The sequence below is a fragment of the Amaranthus tricolor genome, chromosome 14, assembly GCF_026212465.1.
Source record: "Amaranthus tricolor cultivar Red isolate AtriRed21 chromosome 14, ASM2621246v1, whole genome shotgun sequence".
Taxonomy (NCBI): domain Eukaryota; kingdom Viridiplantae; phylum Streptophyta; class Magnoliopsida; order Caryophyllales; family Amaranthaceae; genus Amaranthus; species Amaranthus tricolor.
In genome coordinates this window covers 4,661,663-4,689,025 of record NC_080060.1, presented here as the reverse complement: position 1 = coordinate 4,689,025, position 27,363 = coordinate 4,661,663, and the positions used below count along the sequence as shown (strand labels likewise).

General features: G+C 34.5%; 3 protein-coding genes across 4 annotated transcripts; 2 read left to right on the top strand and 1 right to left on the bottom strand.

The window, feature by feature from the left end:
* The first annotated feature begins 313 nt into the window (after positions 1-313).
* On the top strand, positions 314-1,059 carry LOC130800440 (40S ribosomal protein S16). The gene has a single exon (XM_057663965.1). The coding sequence runs from the start codon at positions 401-403 to the stop codon at positions 845-847; it is 447 nt and encodes a 148-aa protein (XP_057519948.1). The 5' UTR covers positions 314-400; the 3' UTR covers positions 848-1,059.
* A 3,146-nt stretch (positions 1,060-4,205) lies between these two features.
* Positions 4,206-9,033, top strand: LOC130800438 (probable CoA ligase CCL7). Its single transcript, XM_057663962.1, has 6 exons — positions 4,206-5,514; positions 7,475-7,664; positions 7,743-7,888; positions 8,153-8,220; positions 8,331-8,433; positions 8,553-9,033. The coding sequence occupies exons 1-6, from the start codon at positions 4,513-4,515 to the stop codon at positions 8,664-8,666; spliced, it is 1,623 nt and encodes a 540-aa protein (XP_057519945.1). The 5' UTR covers positions 4,206-4,512; the 3' UTR covers positions 8,667-9,033.
* A 318-nt stretch (positions 9,034-9,351) lies between these two features.
* Positions 9,352-20,092, bottom strand: LOC130800439 (pre-rRNA-processing protein esf2). 2 transcript variants are annotated; one of them, XM_057663963.1, is made up of 8 exons: positions 19,906-20,092; positions 19,339-19,636; positions 13,362-13,425; positions 13,109-13,176; positions 11,852-11,941; positions 11,642-11,769; positions 9,805-9,951; positions 9,352-9,716 (listed from the first exon to the last, which is right to left on the bottom strand). In XM_057663963.1, exons 2-8 carry the CDS (start codon positions 19,598-19,600, stop codon positions 9,687-9,689), a joined length of 789 nt encoding a protein of 262 aa, XP_057519946.1. In that variant the 5' UTR covers positions 19,601-19,636; positions 19,906-20,092; the 3' UTR covers positions 9,352-9,686. The 2 variants fall into 2 exon arrangements, with proteins under 2 accessions (XP_057519946.1, XP_057519947.1); XM_057663964.1 differs by lacking the exon at positions 9,352-9,716 and adding an exon at positions 10,475-10,559 and having other exon boundaries at positions 9,811-9,951.
* Positions 20,093-27,363: the final 7,271 nt, after the last annotated feature.

Sequence of the window (27,363 nt, the reverse complement as noted above, 5' to 3'; positions counted from 1 at the left end):
GACTTTGTTCGCTATGCGAATAAAGAGGGATAATGTCATAACGTTTGAAGGGATAAGAATTAAAAACGCTGCTTATTCACTATTGATATCAACAATTTGTTAGTTTTACATTTCTCTTGTTCGCTGTTAATAACAAAAAATAAATCTGACTTTAAACTCAGACATAAAGACATTTATTTAGAAATTAATTTTTCGAAATTTATTTTGAGAATTAAAAAAAACTTATTTTATTCGCTCTTTGCAAAATGTTAGACGGGCCCATATGACAACCACGTCAATAACCATAAGTCCACAACTACAAAACCCTAGCCCCAACGATTTTTACATACTCTGCCGCTTTGATTTCCCACATCTCTACGCCTCAAAACGAGAGCGACTCCAAAACCTTCCAGCTTCAACAATGGCGGCCGCTGCCCCCAATCCAATCAAGTCAGTGCAATGTTTTGGCCGCAAGAAGACCGCTGTTGCAGTAACCTACTGCAAAACCGGTCGAGGATTAATCAAGATCAACGGTACCCCAATCGAGTTAATTCAACCCGAAATCCTTCGCTACAAGGTATTTGAACCGATTCTTCTTCTGGGTCGCCAACGTTTCAATGGCGTTGATATGAGGATCCGTGTTAAAGGTGGAGGTCACACATCTCAAATCTACGCCATTCGTCAGAGTATTGCAAAGGCTCTTGTAGCTTATTACCAGAAGTTTGTGGATGAACAGCAGAAGAAGGAGATTAAGGACATTCTTGTGAGGTATGATCGTACTTTGCTTGTTGCTGATCCTCGTCGCTGTGAGCCTAAGAAGTTTGGTGGTCGTGGTGCTCGTGCTAGATTCCAGAAGTCTTACCGTTAATCCAGAAGAAGACAAAAGAGGATGTTTTCTATATGGAATTTTAGAGTTTTGGTTGTTGTGAAATGATCTCTGAATCGTTTGATTTAGGTGGTCGGTTAGTGAGTAAGTAGCTACTGTTTTCAAGTAATTTTGGGATTTGATTGTGTTTTGATGATATTGCAATGTTTTCTACTGATGAATTTTGAGTGTTACTCATTTTAGTCCTTGGTGAATTTTGAATAATTTCGTGTTTGAATGTGTTAGTATTTACTCTATCTTATCTGAAGGTGTGTGATTCCCATTGAAAATTGCTTTCTTTTAGCTAGGATGATTTGAGTTGAGGCCTTTGTTCATCTTGGTTGATATGGGTTGATGCCATATGCCAATGGTGAATCAAAGATTTTAGTATAGGAACCAATTCGGTTATCATTCTTCTCAGTTACATGTTAAACAATTCATCATTAACCGGATTTTTAATCAAATGATTAGGCTCTAGATTCCCTCAATATAGGCCTTGTCTATTATTTGATTAGTTCCAACTTATATTGTGATGATAAGTTTACTTCTAGGAGTCGAAGCAATAGCATATGAGAAGATTGTTTTACTTACAAAAATGGAGGAAAGGATATGGCTTTACTCTTGTAGTGGTTTTATAAGAGAAGAGAGTGAGGACTGAGAGACACTATTGTTGATTGAATTTAGTTTATTCTCTTTTAAAGCTATGTTTTTATTGTGTTGATTCCATATTCCATTGTTATTGTGGAAGGTATCCATTTTAGGTTGAGAATGGCTCTTTTTTAAAATCTTGTTATCCCAGTGTAGAGTACCTTCTTTTTGTGATACGTCTTGGTCAAAAGCAGTGCCTTTACACAAGTTTTGCCAGATTTGTTATATGAAGATGGGGTATTGCTCCAATTTTCTACTTAGTTTTGTTAAGTTAGCCTGAAATCATTTCGTGTGCATTGTCTTGTGCACACGTTTTGGATAGCAGTTTTTTTGAATGCTCCCGGTTTGTATTCTTTATGCCTGCCCTATACTTTCCATTTGACCGAGTTTTTTTACTGGAGGATTATGCGCCACCATTGTAGATTTGCCTGCTATATTTGATATTAACTTGTGTTCCTTGGAGAGTGGAGTCATAATTAGCTTAGCTTCATGTGTTAATTTTTTTTTATATTTTTGTAGTATGTTGGACGAACAAGGATGATGAGAACCTGTCGTTTTATCGTTTATTAGATTTTATTCAACTCAGGGTTCTCCCAATGCTGGTGCAAATTTGAGTTAAAACTAAAAATGGCTTGAGTTAAGGCTTGCTTATCATTCAGCTTGACATTTTATCTTTGTTTGAATTAAAAAGTATCAGTAGCAATTGAATAGAAGTACACAGGGAAATGAAACTGCCAATATTGATGAAGGGTATTATGCTCAAGTTGCTTTATTATTTAAAATCCTAATGCTTTCTTTTGTCTTTCCTCTTTTCTGGAAGGGTAGTGAGAGAGACGATACAGATAAGATGGTTTAATTGATTGTTGAATTAGACTCGAGTTAATGTCATTGGTTTTGTAGAGAAGTATCTGTTTAAGGTGAAAACCTGGAAGGTGCTCACCATTCCTTGGTGAATCTTGAATAGAAGTATATTTTTATGATAGAACCTTTTCCAACATTCTTACTCGTACACAAGTGTTACCTAATTCATGTTATGATAACGGGTTCATGATCCAATATAATAAGCTTTATAGTGTGCAATAACTATGGCAATGGCAGTTTTGTATACATTTTGATTGTGTTTTGTAGAATCACTATTGGTTATCTACAAGGCGACAAGGGTCACAAGTTGCTCAGTTTTGCCGGGTTTTGCATGCTCTGGTTCAGGGTTTTTAAGATGGTTTTTATTTTTAAAACTAGGACCAGTTTATTATAAACTTGTTTCTACCGAAACAAGAGGTTTTTTACTGTGTCTGAAGGATTGATGCTAGCCATGAGTTTCATCGTGGATTGACATCGTGAGCGTCTATACTCTATTGTTTGAAATGCTCAGCTTGAAGCCTCAGAATACTGGTGAAACATCGTTCTGCAGATGCTGGGCAGAGGTTTGCTTTTCACAAATTACTGTTTTATGAATGTAAGTTTTCTCCGTTTAAATTGAGTTGTCAAATTTCTATTTGGAAGTTTGGATCATTGAACATGCTGTAAGCAGGGAGTATTGCTCACCCTATAACCCCCAATTTGGGCTATCCTGTGGCAGTGATTCCTATGCTTTTTCGCCCTATAACTGATTTCCTTACCAGTTACCACACTTCTAGTGACCGTATTTGGAATCGACTCTTTGAGCTAAATTATGCTTGGTTTTTAGCTAATTGGTTGATCAATAGCTAAACAAATTGTTTGGTAAATAGGATTTTAGCTAGCTGAAAAGCTGATGTTTCATCCATCAAGGAACATCGTGTAGTATGTCCAATGGTATCTTAATCTCATTCATGGCCGCGTCAGCCTATCAGCAGCCTATCTTAAGCATATTGGCTAGCCATGGCCGCCAGCCCAGCGTCTGGAAGCAGTAGGTCATGGTCTGTGTTTGAGGGAAGTCAAGAAAGCAGCATCGCCTGGCATCCGCAAGCTCCGGTTGCCTCGCGTGCAGTCACACAGACATTAGACACAGCAGTGCACCAGCAGGTTTACAGCGGTAGTTTTCCAAACAGAGCCTAAATCAAGTAGTGGGAAAACGTTTTACTGATGCTTTCACATAGGACAATGGATATTGCTCCATCTATTACTTAATACTTCTATAAGTTAGTGTTAAAATAAATATTTTGATCAATAGGGTTTGTGTATTATCGTTCAAACTATTTATTTAAGAAATCATATAACAATTTCACCCTTTTTTAAATAATGAAATATTATACCTATTACCTTTATACTCTGAAGTGTTCTACATTTTTTAATTAAGTTTAGAGAAAATTAAGACATAATACGTAAATATGGGGTAATAAGATCAAAAAAACAAAGTGTAAATGAAAAAAGAGAAAAAGTAAATCTATAAAACAATTAAATATAATCGGACAAAAAATATAAATATCGTAGATTTTAAAAGTTATTGCTATACAATTAAGTCTAGTCTCATTTAGAGTATATATCGTTTTTCAAAAACTTATATTTAATTCTCAATGTCTCTTTATTTCAGAAAATTTAATTCATACCGTCATTGTTCCTATCTCTGTTTCTTTAGCGGACCAAATCAAAAAAAATGTTTATAAATAAATCAATTTCTCTTGTATGAGATTGTTTCACCATAAAACATACGCATATAATTATCTTATTTTTTTAATTAACATTTTAAAATTATAAATAATCACTTTTACAAATTAAATATAAATAAATCAGCTGGTTATAATTATCAAACCATAATTCCATCTCATGTAAGAATCTATCTTAAATACAAAAGTTTACCGCCTTACTAACTCCCGCGGAAGAATGGCATTTATATTATTTAGTTTAAAGATTTAATTATTACATGCACGTGGTTGTCTCCCAACCTTACATTCCCTATTATAATCTGGACACGAATCCATCATCCATTAAGATTTTGGACTCTTAATCTTTACTCTAATTACCCTTCAATTAATCTGTTCAAAATTCCCATTATTTTCTCTCAATTTTCTTTTTACTGATCTTCATATCAAGCAGCAACAATGGAGCGTTCTGGATATGGAAGAGATGGGATTTACAGATCACTTAGGCCACCGTTAATCATGCCATCTAATCCAAATCTTGATATGGTTTCATTTCTCTTCCGAAACATCCATTCTTACCCTGAGCAACCTGCTTTGATAGATTCTAATTCTGGGGATATCTTAAATTTTTCCCAATTAAAATCCATGGTCGCTAAGGTTTCTCATGGATTAACCCAACTGGGTATTCAAAAAGGAGATGTTATTCTAATGTTTGCCCCAAATTCTGTTCAATACCCAGTAACTTTTGTGGGTATAATCGCAATTGGTGCTATCGCAACTACCGTAAATCCTCTTTATACTGTTACTGAAATCAAGAAACAAGTTCAAGATTGTAACCCTAAATTGATCGTAACTGTCCCTGAATTATGGGATAAAGTAAAGGGTTTAAACTTACCTGCTTTGATTTTAGGATTTAAGGATAATGGGTATCTTGTTTCTAATTCCAAAATTGTTTATTATTCTGATTTGATTAATGGGTCTTGTGTAGATTTTCCAAAGGTTTTGATCAAACAGAACGATACTGCTGCATTACTGTACTCATCAGGTACAACTGGTTTAAGTAAAGGAGTAATTCTAACTCATGGGAACTTCATTTCTGCTTCATTAATGATATCTAATGATCAAGAATTTGAACGGGATTTACATGAAGTGTTTTTGGTTGTGATTCCAATGTTTCATGTGTTTGGATTGTCTGTGATTTTGTATGCCCAATTGCAGAAAGGTAATTGTGTTGTGTGTATGCCGAAATTCGATTTCGAGATGATGTTGAAAGCTATTGAGAAATATAGGGTTACTAGATTGTGGGTTGTTCCTCCAATTATGCTTGGATTGGCTAAACAGAGTGTTGTGAAGAAGTATGATCTTTCATCTTTGAAACTAATTGGATCTGGTGCTGCACCTTTGGGGAAGGAGATGATGCAAGAGTGTTCTAAAAATATTCCTCAGGCTTTGATTGTTCAGGTTTCTTTTCTTCATTCAATGTGTTTTGCATTGTTTGATTATGGTTGTTTAGTGTGTTATACCCCTCCGTCACCCAACTTTTGGTGATGGCCACGGTCCGGGTTGGGCTGGTACCGGATTCGGTTCCTAAAAATTAAATTCTGATTTGGATTGTTGAGTCGATTTCGGTTTCAGGCGGTTCATATTTGGTGGTCTGTTTCTAGTGGTTCAACTTTTAAGTTGGACGATTCAGGCCATCGATTTGGACCGGTTTGAAACCTGTCGTACAAGGTTCCGATTTTTGGTTGATTTTTCGACGGTTCGGGACCGATTCAATCCGGGTTAGTGGCTCCATCACACCTACATCAAATATAAGTAACGGAGAAAAAAAGTTAAATAAAAAATGGAAGTATTGTGTAGATGATGAGATAAAAAAATAATTTCAATGTGTGGATAAGAATTAACAAAAGACATGGTTATAGCAAATTCCATCTAACAAAAGAAAATGAAAAATACAACAAGACCAAAAATTTAATAATTTTTACTAATGCAGAAAAAAAAAACATTTACTCGATTCTAATCTTTTGAAATTAAGATTTTAATATTATTGTAATTTGTGAGAGCTTGTTAACCAAGAACTTTTAGATATATTATTCCTATTTAAGATTGCTACCTATAATATTATGGGAAAAAATGTCAGTTTAAGTAGATATGCTTTGCTATAAATATGTGGTTACTACTTGATCCTAATAGTCGTATCTTAATTGGGTTATTGTCACATCTATATTTAATGGAGTAATAAATACTCATACTCATAAGTCATAACTTCGTCGATTAGTGGGCCAAGTTTTGAAATATGGCAGGGACTTGGTTACTTCATGACGACGCAACTTTAATAGAATGCAGACATACTTCCTCCGTTTCGATTTAGTCGTTATATTTGCATGGGCACGAGTATTAAGAAAAGTGATTGACTTACACTGTAGCTGATTGTTTACTTTATAGAGTATATTATTTTATTATTGTTAATTGAAAAAGAAAAATGAAAAATAGGTTGTTAGGTTACTTTATAGAGTATAGTATAGTATTTTATTATAGAGTATAGAGTATAGAGTATAGAGTAGGATAAAAATAGAGGTAGGTAGAAGTTTAAATGATTGTTTTATTATTACTAAAAAAGAAAATGTAGCAAGTAATATGAAATTGCCAAAAATTAAAAATGTAGCGAGTATTATGGAACGGAGGAAGTATTTGCTACATAGTTGCAGTCCATATATATTATGTTACTGTTTATGAAATATGAAGTATATAGAACTATTCTCCTCTATCCAATAATTTTAGCTACATTTTTTATTTTAGATTATTTAAAAATTTTAACTACATTTACTTTTTGGATATAAATTCTACCTTCTACCTACTATTAAAACATTATCTTCAATTGTTCAATTTACTTTTTTCTTTCTCTTTTCTAATCTTAACAATTTATTATACTATTACTATCAAAAAAAACAATAACGTATTCTTAAAAAAACAACAAAATACAAATAAGCTATAATTTTGAGAGAAGAGAGTATATTAGGAAACTATAACTCGGATATGATGTTATTAGTTTATTAACTATGAATTGGTAATTATTACTTGAGCATATGTTTGCTTCTAAGGGTGCATAATTATGTTGTACTCTCCGTTTTTATGTCTTTTTTCAAATAGAATTTATGAATTTTAGTATCAAAACTCTGACTATAATTTCTCATCGATTTACAAGAAAAAATATATATTCATGTGGAATCTTATTAGATTCTCTCGATGTATACTTTCTAAGTATTATCTTTTTAGAATTTTTAAAAAATCACAATTAAAATTATTTGATTTTAAATTTCGAATTGAAATCTGCGAAAAAAATAAAAGGAAAAAACGTTTGGAAACAGAGGGACATAACATGAGTTAGATTCCCTGATACACATTCGAACTTTACTTTCAGGGGTATGGTATGACCGAAACATGTGGAGTTATATCAATAGAACACCCAAGACTAGGGAGTCGACACTCTGGCTCAGCTGGAATGCTGGTTTCCGGTATTGAAGCTCAGATAATCAAAGTAGATACATTGAAGCCTCTTCCTCCTAAGCAAATGGGTGAAATATGGGTTCGCGGGCCTAATATCATGAAAGGTGACGAACATATTATACTTATGCTTTCTTATTTGGTTGTACTTTAAACTCAATACTTAATATGACCTGAATGTACAGGTTACTACAATATTCCCCAAGCCACAAAGTCGACTATCGATGACCAAGGCTGGCTACATACCGGAGATCTTGGGTACTTTGACGAGGAAGGGCAACTTTATGTTGTTGACAGACTCAAAGAGCTCATCAAGTACAAGGGTTTTCAGGTATTGAATGTCGATTTGTCATTCCTTACCCGTTCTTTTTCCTTTGCTTGGCCAAAAAAAACAGTCTCTTAAATCTATGAAAGGTTACTACTTCCCGAACTTGCAGTTCCTAAGACTGATGTTCGTGTCACGATTGTTCCTAACCTTGAAATTGACCGGGGAATCAACCTTATGACACCCAACTTGTGGATGCATATGCACATCCATGTTTTTTACTCGGTAGAGGGTCGACCTAAAGTATAATTCCTTGTTGGCTTGCATTAGGTTGCACCAGCAGAACTTGAAGCCGTTCTTCTTTCACATCCAGAAATACTTGAGGCTGCAGTGATCCCGTAAGTTTCTTTCACTAAGCAGTGGCCCTTTCCCCGCGCCTTCTTGTAAAATGTAACATCGGCATTGTATTTTACTTTCTCTTAACAACTTATTATATCCCCTTTGTTAGCTTTCCTGATGATGAAGCGGGTGAAGTTCCAATTGCATTTGTCGTTAGATCACCTAAAAGTGCCTTAACGGAAGACAATATCAGGAAGTTTGTCGCAGATCAGGTAAACCACTCTGAACATAATTCCCTTTTCAGAGAGGATAACATTACAAAGATTGCTAGGAACAAATTGAAATCAATGATTTGGATGTTTCTTAATTGCTCTCCCGCTCCTTTATACAGGTTGCACCTTACAAGAGATTAAGGAAGGTAACATTTTTAAGCTCTATCCCAAAAGCAGCTTCGGGAAAGCTTCTAAGACGCGAGCTTATTGAAAAAACTCGATCCAAGTTGTAAACTTGTAAAGATGAACACTTTTGATTTGCTGTTAAAGAGATGGAAAGCACAATCAGCTGGTGATAACATCAGTACCTATGGTTGCTTATTCTGTATATAGCTCTATTTTTGTTTTCCTGGGTTAAAAATAGACCTACCAAACGGTCAAATAGACGGGTTGTGGGTCGGGTCATGTAGGATCTACTTAAAATGAATGGTGATACTTGTTATTCTATCAGAAAGGCACTCAGCTGTTATGTAGGATCTTTTCAAGTTTTATAAACATAGTTGTTTGATTAGTTTAGAATACATTTGTTTCATATCTTGCAAACATATATTGATTGTTGTATGTAAACTGTTAATCAGGAAATAAAAAGCATCTTACTGATCTCTGTACTCTGATCCCATCTGCTCATAGTTGTACATGATTGATAATCCTCACCGGATGCACGGAAGATTTGCGACTAATAACATTATCTTACAGATATGATTCCATTTAACTGTGTTTTTCATTTTACATTATAATGAGTAAATAATAATAATTAATGAATGCAGTAGTTATTATAGATGTGTAGCAATTGATTTAAAACAGAGAAGGTAATTCTTCTCGATGAGTATATTTTCTTATATAAATATAAAAATAAGTAAATCATTTTGATGAATGGTGGCTATTATGCAAGTGTAACTAATAAAACCAGAGATAGTATTTTAAAAAAAAATTTCTTATTTCAAAAAAATCAAGATCAATGGGATTTCAATACAGTCTACATTCGACATTAACAATTAACAAGTCACTAATATTATGCTTGTTCACGAAGGTAGTAAAAGAGGCTAGAAAGGACCAATAAAATGATGAACTCTAGACAGGGAAGCTCTAGAATTACTCTAACAATTCAACCTTTCACCCTAGCGACGATGCATAAAATCAAATGGAAGCAACCCGAAATGTGAAAATTTGGGTCATAAGGGAGCAGTACTATCCTGTTCTTGCTGCAGTAATTGATAAAATTTTAATATTCTCACTTTTTGTTCAACAATCTGTCAAGCTTCATCGCAACCGGTGTTGAAAATCTGAGAAAGAGATTCACAAGTTAACTCACAATGCAAAAGAGGAAAATTCGTCAAGTGGAACAAGCAAGAAAATAAATCAAACACTTACCTCGGCCAATACAGCTTTGGAGAGCTTAGGCTTGCTTGTTTCAGCAGTCTCTATAAGAGGTCTCTTCTGGGGGATCTGGCGTATCACTTTGGGTTTAAGTTCCTCCTCTAGACTTTCCGAGCCTAGATCATTTTGGGCTTTCCGTTTCTAAAGACAACAAAAATTGTGCTGTCAAATAGCTAACAATTTGAATAGTAAGATAACAGAAGATTATGTTATAAGTTGTAACTTAACTACTCTTGTATCCTTATGTCAACAAAATTACAGCATACTCCACTTTTTAACAAAATCCTCTTTTACGTAGTTCTTTTGTACAATGCATGTATAGAGTAGTACAATTTAACACTAGAATGCAAGGAAACAGGTCTTGTCACTGAACTTCAAACAAAAGGAGGTTTGATCATAGTAACTCGATTCACAAGGTAAAAATGTGAGTTCTTGGTAACATCTAACTTGATCAGCCTCAATGAATCCTAAAGATAAGCTCATGGCTGAGTCTCATTCGTCAAAGTACGGGAGCAAAATTTCACACCGACTTTTGTGCAGAACCTCACTGCCATTCTTTTTCTTAGTTAATGACATAACCTTAAGGATGAGAATAAATGGAAATGAAAGGACTAAAAGATCATTTTCATCAAACAAGGCAAGAAGTATAGAACAAAGTACCCACCAAACAACACTATAGGCAACATCGGTGTATCAACGCAATCAATTTTTATCAAGGTACATCTGGTTTCCAACATCCCCCATTTGATCTGTGGCAACAAGACAATATCAGCAGATAAATGGAATTCTTAAACACAGTTGTAGGTTAAGAAAATGGAGCAGAGGAGCACCCATACTGAGATGTTGGAAACTCAAGTGGCTCAATTAGTATCCTCCAATGCCAATAGACCATGACTTTCCTAGTTGATCAATCCATACAACCACCAAAGAGACAACGAATGCCATTTCTTTGAGTAACGGAATACAGTAATGATGGACCTCCTATGCCTAAGGTGGATGTTATGCCTATGAATGAAGATATTGAGGTCTCTAAAGGGCCTAGTACGAGGAAGGAAAAATCAGGAGGCCTCTCCCCAAACCTACTATTCCGATCACAATTCACACTGAAGTTTCCTTTTCGTCAGAACAGGGTGAAGGCACATTTAGAGAGGCAATATGGAAAGTTCATGAAAGTCGATTTACTAATGCAAGGGCATGCATACTCTACGTTTATAAAGGACCTTCTGACAGAGAAAATGGAGTTCAATAATGGAAAGACTAAACTTTTACTAGCCTTGATATTTATCAAAATATGGTGGCTCCCCAAAAACAAAAACCAATTGCACAAGTGAGCTCAACACTTCCTCTCCTATTTTCACAATTATTCTACATTGTATTCTTTCTCATATTCTCCTATTCGTAGACACATGACATGCAGGTACACTACAGAGTACAGACTCATGATAACATGAGAATTGCAGCACAATTAGAGCCATATGGTGAACTATGATACTATAATTCTAACAATGACAGAAATGTAAAGCTTAATTGTTTTCCTAATGTTTTCAAGGATTAGATCCAACCATCCAAGTATCTATCTATATAATCCATGAATGTTAACACAGATTCAGATTCAGATTCAGATTTGTGTTGTGGACAAAGAGATAGCAACGTAAATGAAGACATGAAAAAGGAGGACTCACAAGTAGCAACCAGTTGACAAACAGATACTCTGATTAGTTGAAATATCCTGATATTTCACCCCTTCACCAAACTCAACAGACACAAGCTACAAGCTCTAATCAACTACGATTACCAGGACGCAATTTCCAAACAAAATAAAATCACATACCTTCAAACGTTGTTCAAATCCCTTCTGAGCATGAGACTGCTCCACAGTTTTCAGATAGAAATCTCGTTCTTTCTTAGCAGCAGATAACTCCATTCGCAATTTCTGTTCTCGAATCGCATTCTGGCAAGCTATATAAAAACAAAAATTTAAACTTATAACTAAGGACACAGAGTAGTATGACTAAAATATAGATACATATAAAATCATTACCGGTCTCTTCAGTAAGATCATCCCACTTAAACTTGCTTAAATACTTGATGTTCCAAATGTCATAGAAGAACTGTGATCTCTTCTTTCCTCCTGACGAAAAATATGGGGCACGAGATTGATAAGACACATGACAAGCAAAATGCAATAAGTTGGTGAGAAAAGAAAATTCAGTAGCAACAATGCAATATCCTAGAAAGAAAATCACTGATTTTCCAAAGCAACAAGTAAACTTGCGTACTAAGATCATGAAGCTAGAGAAATTAATGCCTCAAGAAAGAGGAAGGCTACATCATACATAAGAAGATATTAGAGATAGTTGACAACAAAAAGAATTGTAACTTCAAGAAGAATAGACAAATATGTTTCTTTTAGTCTGTCATTTTGGGGAAACGCAAAGTAGAATAATATTTTTTTAGCAAGCAGTTCACATGGATTTTGAAAACATCAATTAGTTCAATATCATGTAAACCATATTAGTCCATCAAATGCATACATCATATAAAGGATAATAGACAAAAGATAAAGGGAAATTATCAATGGCAACCCTGAGTTTTGACACTTAATCAATGGTACCCCTAAGTTTTTTTTATTATCAATGGTACCCTCGTATTATTAAGCGTTTTACCATCGTAACCTTTTTAAGCTTTTTCCGTCCAAAATCGTTCAAAACCGTGAACTTTCTTTTATGTTTTGAATTGAAAAACTAAAGAAAAAGAAAAAAAGTTAGCGGTTTTGGACAATTTTAGACAGAAAAAGTTTAAAAAGGTTACACTAAAACGTTCAATAGTACGAAGGTACCATTGATAATAAAAAAACTTAAGGATACCATTGATAAAGTGCCAAAACTCAGGGTTACCATTGATAATTTCCCAAAGATAAAACATATTCATTCTGCAAGTGTCTAAGAATTACTATGAAAAATATAAATGTCTGCCCAAAAAAATTCCTTTGGCTTAACAGAACCCATTAGATGGATGGCCTTTTCTCAGAATTCCTTTATCTGAAGTGTTTACTCAATATTGTTAACGTAACTGTAATGTGCAAAAATCACATACGCAAATAAGGATGCTGATAGAATAACATGATCATCTGTACACATAATAAATGGTTTAACTGAGTCTATAAAACAAATGAAATTTGCATGGAAGAGTAAAAGCCAATTGACGTTATCACTCTTGTTGTAGATGGGCGACACCCCCTTCATACTCACTTAATCTAATTATTTACAACTATATAAAGAAGAGTCATAAAACATACCAATTTGTTCACCATTTAGCAAATTTGCAGTCTTTTTTGCAATGCGTTTGTCTGCGAATTCAACCCACCTACATAATTCACAATAACGAGTAAAATAACTCAATTGAGGACATTTCTAAAAAGAAATCAAATTAAACAACAATGCCAAAGCCTTGATCCAACAATATGGGAGATATTAAACATTGCATAACATCTCTTTTGTGATTTGCATTCGGCTTGGCACATGAAAGGGAGATAATATGGCCATACACACCCTTCGGAGAACCCTTGACCTCGAAAGCCTCCAGATCGTTTACGTCGCATTTGGGCTGCAAGACCTGCAAATAAACATAATTGTTTCACTGTCTATGCTGAAAAACCTAATTTATCTCTAAAAGCTAAAAAAAAATTTCACAAAAAGCATCTAAATTTCTTGTGAAGGAGAAAGAAAAATGATCATCACCCAAACGATACATTTCTGAAGGCTCACCACAAGAAAGCATTTCTCCATTTCATTCATATATCTTAGATTGAAAAACCATGCTCAAGCTAAAATCCCATCTAGGCTCATAAAATTGAGCTTCTAAACGTTGAAGTTCGTCTCTAAAAAGCAAAACCTTGCACTTTTCCAGCTTTTGGTAGACAAGAGATAAGGGATCAGATCAAAGTTCAAAACTAAAATAGTAAAAATCAAATTCTTCAAATTAATTCAGACCATGCTTTAAGACTCACATAAATCAGAAACAATGCAAATCAAGCTCAACACAAGACACCACTTTTTTCATTAAGCACCCAAAACAGCTATGAAGGAAAAACAAAACGAATTCATGTAATGACGGTCTAAAAGAGGTAAACCATCAAAGATAAAAAAAAAATTCAAATGCACAAACTTCAAACCTTTCTATTACTTACCATTTTCTAAATAAAATACTCCTTTAATATTCAAATAAATGGAAGACTTTCCTTATAAGCTTATAAGAATGTTCAAAATGAATGCAACAATTCCTAAAATTGGTAAAATAATTTGTGACATGACTAAATTTAACTTAAAGCATAGTTGTCTGCGTGTCTTAAACTAGCCCCGGGTCACCCACATAAAATAACCAACATAATCCTCGCCTTCCCAGCTTTGACATGATTTTCTTCATCATTGTCATCAATAAATGGTCTTTCAAGCATCCTTCGAATTTTTAGACTTAACAATAATAACATTTTATTACCCAATGCCATTAAATGTCTCTAACCCAGGGTGGAGTTTGGGGGTCGAATGTATGCAATCTTTCCTTGCTAGTGATAAGACTAACAAAGAGGTTATTTTTGATTGATCGTTGGAATCTAACTTCATGTGCAATTTCACATAAATAAGAAGTGCACTGATTTAATGAGTCATTTTACTTTAGTCAATTATAATCTTAAACCAAAAGAACTGAAAATCTTTTGCCCCATCAATATTTTTGGACTTAAAGAGAAGTAAATATGGCATATTTAGCATTTGTTACAGTTCAACTTTCCAAGAAAGAGAACTACTTACAAGGGTGGGAAAATGTAGCTTGAAATTTCAATCACATACATGTATTAGTAGTTTAGCACATTCAAGGCAAAATAATGCTAGAGACTTAAGAGATACAGAAAGGGAAAACTAGAAGATTGACTCAAAGAAAGTATGTTTCTGATATCACGCAAAGGTTTAGCAATACAAGGGACCTTCTTTCGAGAGGAAGGAGCTCTCCCAGTGATACTAAGTGTGTAAATAAAATTCCTCCTTCCCTTCTACCGCATTCTCTATTATATAATCAGATTCATAACAAAATTCTTAAGTATATTCTTAACAAGGCATCTCGGCTAACAAACTCATAACAACTTTTCTTCTTGATTTACTATATTACCCTCTACCCCAAAACTGAAATTATTTCTCAGCTTAGCAATTATTTGGCAGCTTCAACCTTCTTCTAGTAGCTTCTTCTTGGGCCTTCTAGCATAAGTGAAGCGAATATCTGTTTTGGGCTAGTTTCTTGCAATACCTCCCACCCAAAGATTCACCTTGTCCTCAAGGTGGAAGTTAGGGTATCTGAGATTGACTTCCTCAAAGGACTCCCAAGTAGCTTCAAAATCTTGCAGACCCTTCCAGTGAATCAGGACTTCCATATTGGCATGAGAATTGCACACACCAAGCACAGCCCAAGGTTCCACCTCCAACGCCAAATCAGCAGACAGTTGGGTAGGGAGATTGGTAGGTTGATGCCCCACTCCTAAGGCCTTCTTGAGCTGAGAGATATGAAAAACGGGGTGAATTCTAGACTCTGGAGGAAGTTGCAGCTTGTAGGCAACCTGGCCAATCCTTTCTAGCACCGGATACGGTCCATAGAATCGAGGAGAGAGTTTCTCATTAACACGCTTCGCTACGGACTGCTGTCAGTACGGTTGTAGCTTTAGGTAAACCATATCGCCTACTTGAAAATAACCCTTCCGGCGCTTCTTATTCTCATATTGCTGCATATAAACTTGGGCCTGTACCAGATGAAACTTCAAATCATCCAAAATGGCATCACGTTCTTGTAATTGTGTTTCCACTGACAATACAGTTGTGTGGCCAGCAGAGAATCGAATCAAATGAGGGGGATCCCTGCCATGTAAGGCTTTGAAAGGGGTGTAATTAGTGGCGGTATAAAAGGAAGTATTATACCAATATTCAGCCCAAGGTAACCAGCGAGCCCATGTGTGCGGTTTACTATTCACAAAGCATCTCAAATAAGATTCGACGCCTTTGTTGACGACCTCAGTCTGGCCATCTGTTTGAGGATGGTAAGCAGTACTTCGCAGAAGTTGACTACCTTGTAGCTTGAACAGCTCCGACCAAAAGATGCTCAGAAAAACCTTGTCTCGATCTGAGACAATTGAGTTGGGTACTCCATGTAATCTCACGACCTCGGATAAGAATTTTTGGGCCACGTTCTGAGCAGTAAGAGGATGCTTAAGTGGAATGAAATGCCCATACTTGGTCAGTCTATCTACTACCACGAGTATGGTATCCCACCCTAAGGACTTGGGTAATTTCTCAATGAAATCCATAGAAATGTCCTGCCAAACCCTCTCAGGAATTGGTAATGGTTGGAGGAATCCCAAAGGAGACAAGGTGGAGGTTTTGTTGACAGACATGACAGTGCTGTACATATTTGGCCACGTCCTTCCTCATCCCGAACCAGAACCATTCCTCGGTCAAGCGCTGGTAGGTCTTGAGGTCACCAGCGTGCCCTCCTACCAAGGAATCGTGGTATTCCTTGAGTAATTTAGAGGTGAGTTCACACTGTTTTGGTATCACTATCCTCCCTTTATATTTTAAGACTCCATTTTCCAGAGAGAACCATCTTGGTGTTCCTTCTCCCTGTTGGAATTGAGTTATCATTCGTTGCAACGTGGCGTCCTTTGCTATGAAAGCCTGCACATAATCCCATCGTAGCCCACATGAAGCTACCAAAGCGCTACAAGTAACCTCAGGGCTGTGTTGGCGTGAGAGAGCGTCGGCCACTTTACTTGTAGTGAATTGTAAAAGTGTATCCCAACAACTTACTAACCCATCTTTGGTATGCTTGTCCCACCTCTCTTTGTTTCAAGAGGAACTTAAGGCTCCACTGATCAGTGCGTACAATGAAATGACGACCCAGCAGGTAGTGTCTCCACTTCTCCACCGCAAAGACTATGGCCATGAGTTCTTTTTCGTATATAGGTTTACCCCGATTTCGAATGCCCAGAATCTTGCTGTAGTATGCAATGGGATGCCCGGCTTGTAGTAAGACAGCCCCTAACCCATGCCCAGAAGCATCTGTTTCAATCACAAAGGGAAGAGAGAAATTAGGAGCTGCTAATATAGGAGCGTTTACCATGGCCGTTTTTAGGGTATTAAAGGTTGAAGTGGCTGCATCGTTCCACCCGAAATTCTCCTTGCGCAGCTGATCAGTCAAGGGAGGAGCAATTTGAGCATACCCCTTAATAAACTTGCGATAGTATCCTGTTAAGCCAAGGAATCCCCGGAGTTGCTTCAGGTTCGAGGGGCAAGGCTAATCCAACATAGCCTATATCTTTGTAGAGTCAACTTCCACTCCGGCTGCAGAGATCACATGACCAAGATAGGCCACCCTTACCTTCCCCACTTCACATTTCTTGAAGTTGGCAAAGAGTCGGTGGTCTGAGAGGATCTGTAGAACTTGGACTAAATGCCTCTTGTGTGTCTCAATACAAGGACTATATACCAATATATCATCAAAAAACACGAGTACGAATTTACGCAGGAACGGCTTGAATACGTCATTCATAAGAAATTGAAATGTAGCCGGAGCGTTGGTTAGTCCAAAGGGCATAACCAAGAACTCGTAATGACCCTCATGAGTACGGAAGGCTGTCTTATGAACATCTTCGAGCTTCACTTGAATCTGATGGTAGCCAGATTTTAGGTCCAGCTTCGTGAAAATGGCCGAACCTCCCCATTCATCCAACAATTCATCAATGACGGGTATGGGGAATTTATCTGGGACTGTTTCTTTGTTTAATGCCCTGTAATCTACGCAAAATCGCCACGACCCATCTTTCTTTTTCACCAACAAAAGCGGGCTAGAGTATGCACTGGTTTCTTGCAAATAACTCTGGGCTTGTTTGGTTGACACATGAAATAAACTTCAATGTAAATTTCTAATCCCTTCAAAGTTAATTTCTTGGTCAAGTTCTAAGGAAATGATTTTTTTGTTTGGTTTGCACACAAGATATTGCAATTGACGCACTCTCTTGTGATTTAATTCACACGTTTTGGGGATTTTTCCACATCCAAAGGACTTTCGCTTCCTATGCTTGCCGAAAAAATGTCAACCTAAACAAACTATGCAAATAAGCAATTCATAGGAAATAGAAATTCCGGGGAAATTAGGAGGCAACCAAACACCACCTAGTGTCCTTCAATTTACTATTTCGGCCAAACAAGTGTGGAATCATGGACTCCAACTGATTTTGTAACTATGCATGCTATGGAGTATGGACTGATTGTCTATTGCATTCTTTGTGGATCTCAAATACATTGATTAAGCTCCAAATATAACAGAGGTGTCTCAGAAGGTGTTAGTTCAGTCAGATGGTAATCCTTCGGAAAAAACAAAGGATGCAGCACTTCTAAGGCTTGCCACAATCATATAAAACAGAATGACAACTATGATTTGGGTCATGACAGAATATAAGACACAGATTCTGATATGTAGTTTGTAGTAGTGTATGTTCATAAAAAGGAAGAAACATGATTACCTTAAATGGATACTGATTGTGAATACAGAGCAATTATGATACAGATATTAGACAAATACCAAAAGGCAAGAGTACAAGAGACTAGTGCTAACTCTAATAATCAATTCGAAATTAGACTATTATGTTTTCATTTGAACTCAGATTATGTCAATTGCGCGCAGGCTAAACCATTCTGCATCACTTCCTAAAAAAAAGGGAACACTCTAGTTTTCTTCTTAAGATCCTTCAAGTTATCTTTTGTTTATATACTGGCACCACATTCTGGTTTCAAGCTTTCATCCAATAATTTTCAGCTTTGTGTAACAACATATATGAGTGAGTTAGTAAAGTTTTAGATCAGCATTTCATGAATTAAGACTCAAATCATTAGCTAATCACAAAGTTCAAATGGGACAATCATTTGAATCACATTCCTGTACCCATTCCATCTACAAAAGGATACTCTGAATCTGGAAATACTGTTGTGTAACATGCGCAATCCTCTACCATCGCAACATTGTGGGAGAGGCAACTAGTGAGACGAGCCGAAGAGGGGATCAAGTGTGACGTTAGAAAGACAAGGAATGGGTGAGCCTAGATGCTACAACTACAAGAACTTGATTTTTTTTAACTTATGATATTTAAAGCTCACTCCTCCGTGCCTTTGAATTTGATATGTTGTGTAGCAAATTCAAAGGGGCAAAGATAATATCTCACAAGAAAATATTTAAGAGGACTCTAAGAATCTCCCTATAAATTCTGCTGTTATTGCAAGAAGCATACTCATAAGAACTTGGCTTCATTCCAATGATTAGATTAAAAAGAAAACGGCATCAACTAGTGATCAAGAAAACTATCCTCAAAGCAGCAAAACCACACAACAATAATGCAAAGGCCTTACTGCCACAAGATACATCAACTACATGAACCAAAACCAGCGAAAACAAATATAAAAAACTGAAAATAGAAAATAGAAAATAGAAATTGACCTTCAGGGGCTAGATAAATGCGTTTAATTTCACCATAAGGTGATAGAAGTTGGCGGATCTTCAATGGGTCCATTTTAGGAGGAATTCTGCTGAGATAACAAACGCCTTTTTTATTAGTCTTCTCAGCTTCCTTCAACAATTTCTTCTTTAATTTTTCTCTTCTCTTCCTTTCCCTCTCCTCATCTTTAACTGATTTTGCAACTTCAAGCAAGTCAGATACTGAATGGGGCGCCTCGGATTCTTTTACCTCAACTTCAGCCATACCTTATTCAATATCTTCTGCCCTCTCAAAATATGACTGCATATCAATTAAAGAAAAAACTCACAAGTTAACCTTATAACTTTTCAATCTCCTGTGAATTTAAACTCCAAAATAAATACAACTAGGAGTATGAATTATCATATTGTTCACATTGAAAATGAGGGAAATTCACATGTAACAAAACCAAATAATGCAAGCATCAATCCAAAAAACGACAAAAATGAATTTTCTGGAAATGAAATCACAAAATCTGATTATTTTTTTCCTTTTTAAATAATTAACAATGGAGCATAGCTTCGAATTACCTGGAAACACTAACACTTGACGCAGTAGATACGTTAAACAGAACGGCGAACCAACGGTGAGACTGCAGATGACGAACACCGCCGTCAGATGGATTCAGGAAGGGGTTTGGAAGAAGTTAGAATGGACGTAGCCAGCGAATGGGGAAAGATTATTTAGTGTTGTGAGGAAATTTGTTTGAAGTTTAAACTTTGATTATTAGGGTTTTAATAGGTTCTTATGACTTATGAGCACTCTTTATTTAATTGTACATATTTTATTTTTTATGGTAATGATATTATAATCCTAAGGGTTATACATAATAATAAATAAATGTTTTTTATTATTAATTTTGTTAGTTTTTTTAAGATAATCTAACATGAAAATTGAAAATAATTAATATTTTATGTAGTTAATTTATGTTCCCAAGAAAGAATAAAATTAAATATAATAGAATATTTTATATTTCCAAAGCAAATGCAATATTAAATTACATTAAAAATTTCATTCAATTCTTTCTTAGCTACAACCCTTAGAGTTGTATATATCATTCTCCTTATTTTATATTACTAATACTGTAATAGTAATTAGTAGTAACTAGATAGTGCCCGTGCAATGCACGATTTTATTAAATTTTTTACCAACATATTTGTATCATTCAAAAAATGAATTTTTAGGAAATAAATTTTACAGTATAGTTATATCTCATTTTGTTTTGAATAGTTGTATACATTATCTACATTGTTTGTTTTGTATCATACTTTGCATTGCACGCGTAGATGATTGTGAAAATTTAGTTATAGATTTAACATAAATATTTATGTAAAATTATTTTATAAAAGTTAAAAAAAATAATTTATTTGTTATAAAAAATATAAGTGAGCATAAAGGTAGTCACAATCTAAATCATATTAGACTTATGCATTGCATTTAAGTAACCAATTTCAATAGTATAAATAAAAAAAAATTCTTATAAAAGTATATTATCTTTTAACCAACTTAAAATATCCAATACACTTAAATAATACTCATTTAACAAATAAAATTTATATGATTTTATAAATAATTGAAAAAAATAAAATAAAATATATGGTTTTCTAATACATTAAATAATGTGACGTAAGAAGTATAAAATTAATCAATATGGATAATATTATAATCATAATTAAAAGGTAATAAAGTCAAATATATAAATATTAGTCATAAAAACAATGACATCCTCATGGAGCTTTGGAGGGACAATTTTTGTTAAGGTTATAACACGTAAGCAATATTAAATAGTGATGATGTTAGAGTGTTTTGCTTTATTAATAGTTATCGATACAAGATTCGTATTAAAACTCGTGTAATGTATGAATTTTGATGCTATGGAATTACATTAAAAAAAAATTTAAAATATGAAATTATATATTATCATTAAAATTAAAATATTTTCCAATAAATCGTAATAATATTTTCCAACAAATGGAAAAAATTTCGTTAAAGGTTCATGTTAGCTACATTTTATCTTTATTTTGACCCCTATAAGTGGCTTGTTTAGCGTGAGGAAACTACATGTTATCGCATTGGTTTATTGGATTTTACGCTTGTTTTGTTGCTTTGGTATTTTATTTCATTTCAGGATCTAATCATCAACATCGAGCATAAATTAGCCCCTTTGGTCGCATACATTGCTCACCTAAACACCGAGGGCCAAAGAAGTGAAGCATCATGAGCCAAGCCACAAAAAGAAGCCAAAATAGATTCACTCGACCAGAATAGGCTCTAGCCAAGGTGGCTCGAGCAGCATTGCTCGAGCCAGAAGCTAAGTATTACATATCTGAAGCTCGCTCTACCGGTCGAGTAAAGTTGGCTCGGGTCGAGCAAAGTGCATTCAAACTTCCAGAGCTTCTGACTATCAGCAAGATTCAATCCAGGTTACAGTACATCCACTCGACTGGTTGAAGAAGATGGCTCGAGTCGAGCGGAGCTAAATTTCACATTTTGTTCAATTTTTGAAATTTCTAATGTTGGACCTGATGGTGGCTCGACTGGTCGAGCGGGATTTGCTCGAGTCGAGCAAAATGGGCGGCAGCAGTATGTGCGATCTTTTTAAAGCATCATTCGAGGTCCAGTTACATTTGTTGCTTATAATTGCTGCTATCAAGACTGCCAGCCACCCTACCCTATTCACTAGGGGTGGCACCCCCCCCTCCCCCTCCTACAACTTAGGGGTGGTGGAGCAATCATGAAACCACCACCTTCCACTTGTTCTTGAAGCCTATAAATAGAGAAGAGGAAGAGGGAGCTAGGATCTCAGTTTTCACCTTTCATTTAAAGTAATTTTTATGTATTTTTCATAGCTTTGCTTTCATTTCAATTAAGAATTAGTGTTAGCATAATTTCGCTTTCAATTCAATTAAGTATTTTCACTTTCCAAATACAATCTTAACTTCATCCTTTATTGTAATATTTTGCAACTTGGAATTCTTCAACCATTGAGGTACTATTATTAAAGCTTTTGGAAGGTATTACTTTGAATCATCAATTCATCTTGTTCATCCTTAAATTGAGCTTAAAAGAGTAACTTCTATCCTTGTTTATGTTGTTTTCAATTCATATCACTTAGTTATCTTTGATTGTTTGCCTTTAGTTTCGTATATTCATGTAGTTCTTCAACTTATATTGCACTCATTTCTTTAGGATACTTTAGCTTAATTTATTCATCTATGATTCTTGGCTTGTTTGCAATTTACAATTTCAATATGAATATGAGTGAGTAGTTTGTTTTGGCTTAGGCTAGGCATCATCACCATGTATGTAGTTTGAATTTCTTGTTTTACCTTTGGCTTGGTTGTGTTGTTTATGGTTTAAGATGGATTTTGCTATCATGTTGTAGTGTCGTTGAATTGAGGGCGATAATCGATTTTTAACGATAATCTATGCTTAAAAGTTAAGATATCTCCATGAGAATAGGTAGATGCTTCGATTGAAAACGTTGAATGTGTGCTTCATGTCTTAAATTATAATTAGCTCCATGAGAATAGGTAGTTGAGTATGTTTGGGAAGCTTTTGTTGCTCGAGAGAGAACATTAGTACTTATGATACGTTATTCCCCATAACAAAATATCCATGACCTTAGGTTAATATTTAGTAAACACTACTTTGGTGAGAAAGCCTAGTCTATGCCTCTTAGTTTATTGATCATTTTATCCTTATTTTTAGTTCATTGTATCCTTATTTACTTTTATGATTTATTTTCATTAAGTACTTTTAATTGCTTGTTTTAATTGTTTTTATCTCCAAACATCATATTATACGTTTTCGAACACACTAATCGATAGAGAAACTATTAACTTAACCCCCACTCCCTGTGGATTCGACCCGTAATTGCCGACATACTACGCTACGCTGTGCACTTGCGGTATTACTATTGAAGAACGTAAAGTCCCGATCAATTCCTTTAAAATTAACAGCTAAGATATTTTTTTATTTCGGTAAAATGAATTGTAGAAGTGGAATAATCCCAAAACAAAGCCAAAGTAATATAAAAGGTAACGAATGAACTACAATTGTTCAAATTTACAATGAAAAAATAGTCCAACAAAATGAAATATACAAAAAAAATCAAGAAACATTCGATTATTCAAGATTAACAAACACATTTACATTAACAAATATTCAATTATTCAAATAAGATATAAAAAAAAGAAATATTCAAATATTCAAGATTAACAAATACATTTACACTAACAAATATTTAATTATTCAACTAACATAAAAAAAATCAAGAAATATTATTCTAACAAAATTCAAGAATCAAGATTAAGATTAAGATTAAAAAGTAGAACATCAAGATTTTAGATTAAGATTACATATTAGAACATAAAGAATAAAGAGTAAGATTGATAGTAAAAATACCTTAAGGAAAAAAAATGATTTTTAGGGTTTTCTTTTTGTAAAGGAATGTGAAACAAGAACCACAGACCCAACCATTAGGCAGCCGCAAGCGGTAAAAGTGGACAGCAGGCTTCGATGCAGGCGACTGGCTGGAGGTTGCAGGCGCCAGTTGTAACACCCCATAATTAAGTCTAATTTTAAAAAGAATTTTTAAGAATTAACATAAACCAAAGTCTAATTATGAGAGCATTACCGCCACATTTATTCCTGATAAATGTAATACTAAACAACTATATAAAATAATTTTATATTATTTAACAACTAAATAAGTTTTACAACTGAAAGTGATAGACATGACTACTAATAAAAACATATTTCTAGGCTGCAAAATAAGAATGCAAGAAAAAAAGGGAAAAACTCAAAAAGTCAGGTGGAAATTGAGTAATTAAACTCCATCACGTAAAACAATTTAGTTTGAAAATAATTTAAGAAAATAAAATATAATCGAATTGAAAATAATATATAGTTGGTTAAACATTAATTTGTGTAAACAATATAAATTCTCATAAACCAATTAATTAATTTGATAGTTAATAATGACAATTCATGGATTCGATTATTAATTTGAGGGAACGAGAACGTCAGTAGGCTGAGGCTTTACCCCTATATCTACTTCATCAAGAGGTCGTCACCCCAAATAATTCATCAAGGCCAGCAGAGTAATCTTAGGTAACCCTAGTGTGCACACCCCTCCTACTTGGATTATAGCAAATAGAAAAAAGACCAAACATCGTATCTGTAATACCCTAGATTTAGCTTGAAAAAATATTGATAGACAATTCATATCAACAAGGTGCATCTTCTTTTCATGGGAGACTATTTACTAAGAACTCCACAGTTAAGCGTGCTTGGTGGGGAGCAATCTTAGGATGGGTGACCTGCTGGAAAGTTTTCTCGGGTGCGCACGAGTGAGGCCAAAGTGTGTTGGAAAGACTTGTGTTGGTTTGTGGGGCCAGTCTACAGTCTCAATGAGTAGGTACGAGGGGCCGGAGTGTTACAAATGGTATCAGAGCAACCCTACGACCGTGGCTGATTGTGTGTTCAGTGCACCTAGTGGGGGAAAAGATTCTGAAGTTACGGTCCAACGAGGACGTTGTATTCTTAAGTAGGGGTGAGTGTAATACCCTAAATTTAGCTTGAAAAAGGATTGATAGACAACTTATATCAACAAGGTGCATCTTCTTTTCATGGGAGCCCATTTACTAAGAACTCCACAGTTAAGCGTGCTTGGTGGGGAGCAATTTTAGGATGGGTAACCTGCTGGAAAGTTTTCCTGGGTGCGCACGAGTGAGGCCAAAGTGCGTTGAAAAGACTTGTGTTGGTTTGTGGGGCTAGTCTACAGTCTCAATGAGTAGTCACCAGCGGTACGAGGGGCCGGGGTGTTACGGTATCAAGTATCAGAAATATTAACCTGTCGGCAGCTATACTAACTAAACAGGGCAACCTGTTCATCACCCTTATACTTGGATCACAACAAATATAAGAGTTTCATTTCCCTCGTGTTATACTTTACGTGATTTAATATATTTTAATAATTAGTCGCGATCACACAAATATAAAATCAAACATATATTATTTATTTTATTTTATGATCATAAATTTTCCCAATATAAATATATCTCAAAATATCCAATTGTAATCTTATTTTCTAAATCTCCAGTTCAATATCAATTGGTAGCAACAAGAATTAATATCATAAATATTTATCTTACAATATTAACTGTATTTAAAAAAATAATCATTATTAAAATAATAAAATAACTTTCATTAAAAAAAAATATTTTAAATTAAATATGTAACAAAATAATAGTATATACAATTTTGAGAGTGAAATATAAAAGGTTTAATATCATACAAAATCACGCTTCCCATTTAAACACATTAATTATAACGTAGCACATGATATTAACGAGATAATCTTTTGAGAATTACATTGTAAAGCAGTTCTAGAATAAAAATGTACGCTCCTATCAAACTTCCTTTATGAACTTGACGTTTGCAGAATAATTGTTGTTTGTAATATGTAGATAGAAAATATGTAAAGATTGAAAAATAAGGTGAAAAATAAATCGATAATAATAGATTTAAAGAAAGACAAATGGTTGATGAGAGAAAAAGAATAAGAAAGAAAAAAAAGAAAATTAATACGGTGAAATAATTTAAATAGTAAATTGCTTAATTTATAATAGAGAAATAATGTTGGTTAGAATTAGAGGGAAGAGTAAAAAAGAAAAGAATAGTTTTAATCTTATTTTATTTATTTAAACCTAATTTAATTTTTTTTAGTTTTAAACGTATAATTTTCTTAACAAATTTATTATAATTTTGTTTAAATTTTCTAATTTTACATTATTAATTATTTATTTTCCTATTTTTATTTTATTTAATTTTTTTATTTATTATTCTTTATAAATATCTCAGATATTACAGCAGTGCAGGTGGCGGTGAAATGTTTATTTGGGCATTTAGAGTTTTATCTTTTTTTATAGAGAGAAGAGAGAATAGTGAGAGTTTTGTTTACTAATTTGATACACTATAAAACGCGTTTCCAACCCCCTAGGCTCAGAAAATTTTAAAATTTTTTAAAAATTTCCCCCAGAGTACATGCCAAGGGTGCCAATGAATAGATCCATCCCTAGTTAAACAGTTATCAGATGATTGAATAAATAACTATTGATTATATATATTAGGAGGTTAGTATCAAAACTCTATTGATCAAAATTAAAATATTATTGTTTATTGTTTATAAGGGAAAAATAAACAATAAGCTATAAACTTTTGAACATCACATGAGCCAATAAGCAAGGGCATTAGTATTCATCGTTACCCTTTTCCTTATGTTGACACCTTTTAGGCTTGTACACATTGAATTTTTTAAATTGCTCTTAACTCATTTCATTTTTCTCTCTCTATTATCTCTCTAAAAACATACATTATCAACTAATATTCAACTTTGAAACAATATGAACAACAAATTCAACCCCAAAAATGTTGACCTCGCTTATGACATGTGAAAGGTGCTGATGTCAGGTAGCCACATGACTGGGGTGTAATACTCACCCAATCACTGTTGTTTACATACCCACGTTTTCTAGCCCAGGGAGCACTACATCTTCTATTAGGCTCTCTGGTGGGGCTTCAGGATTACTAGAAATATCAGATTCAGTGCACCTGCTTTCTACTCCGTGTAATTGTTCAATCTACAAGTTGTCCCACAACCCCTTGTACTCACAATGTCTTTCCTTCTTATTACTAGACCCCAAGTATCTATGCGTGCTAATAAAGTCACCTATATGTGTACGCACCTATTCTTAGGTGCTAGACTATTAAGCCTAATTTTGTCAGACCGCCTACTCTTACTTAATACGACGGACAAACCCGATAACCTACACGTTATGTTTGGACACAAAAACACTTATTTTTAGAATTAAAATTTGCCAAAAGCTTATTTCAAGTATTTTTTATTTTCATATAAAAACATTCATTTTAGAGAAAATTACAATAAACTACCTATTCTATACCCCTCTTTGCAAAAAACTACC

Bases quoted from the DNA above. Each gene is read 5' to 3' on its own strand.
- LOC130800439 (XM_057663963.1), bottom strand. From the start codon at position 19,600: ATGGCTGAAGTTGAGGTAAAAGAATCCGAGGCGCCCCATTCAGTATCT. The intron at 11,770-11,851 runs GTAATGATTTTA...GTTTTTATATAG, and splicing joins TGATCTTACTGAAGAGACCG to CTTGCCAGAATGCGATTCGA. The intron at 9,717-9,804 runs GTAAGTGTTTGA...TCTCTTTCTCAG, and splicing joins CCAAAGCTGTATTGGCCGAG to ATTTTCAACACCGGTTGCGA.
- LOC130800440 (XM_057663965.1), top strand. From the start codon at position 401: ATGGCGGCCGCTGCCCCCAATCCAATCAAGTCAGTGCAATGTTTTGGC.
- LOC130800438 (XM_057663962.1), top strand. From the start codon at position 4,513: ATGGAGCGTTCTGGATATGGAAGAGATGGGATTTACAGATCACTTAGG. The intron at 7,665-7,742 runs GTGACGAACATA...CTGAATGTACAG, and splicing joins CGGGCCTAATATCATGAAAG to GTTACTACAATATTCCCCAA. The intron at 7,889-8,152 runs GTATTGAATGTC...GGCTTGCATTAG, and splicing joins TCAAGTACAAGGGTTTTCAG to GTTGCACCAGCAGAACTTGA.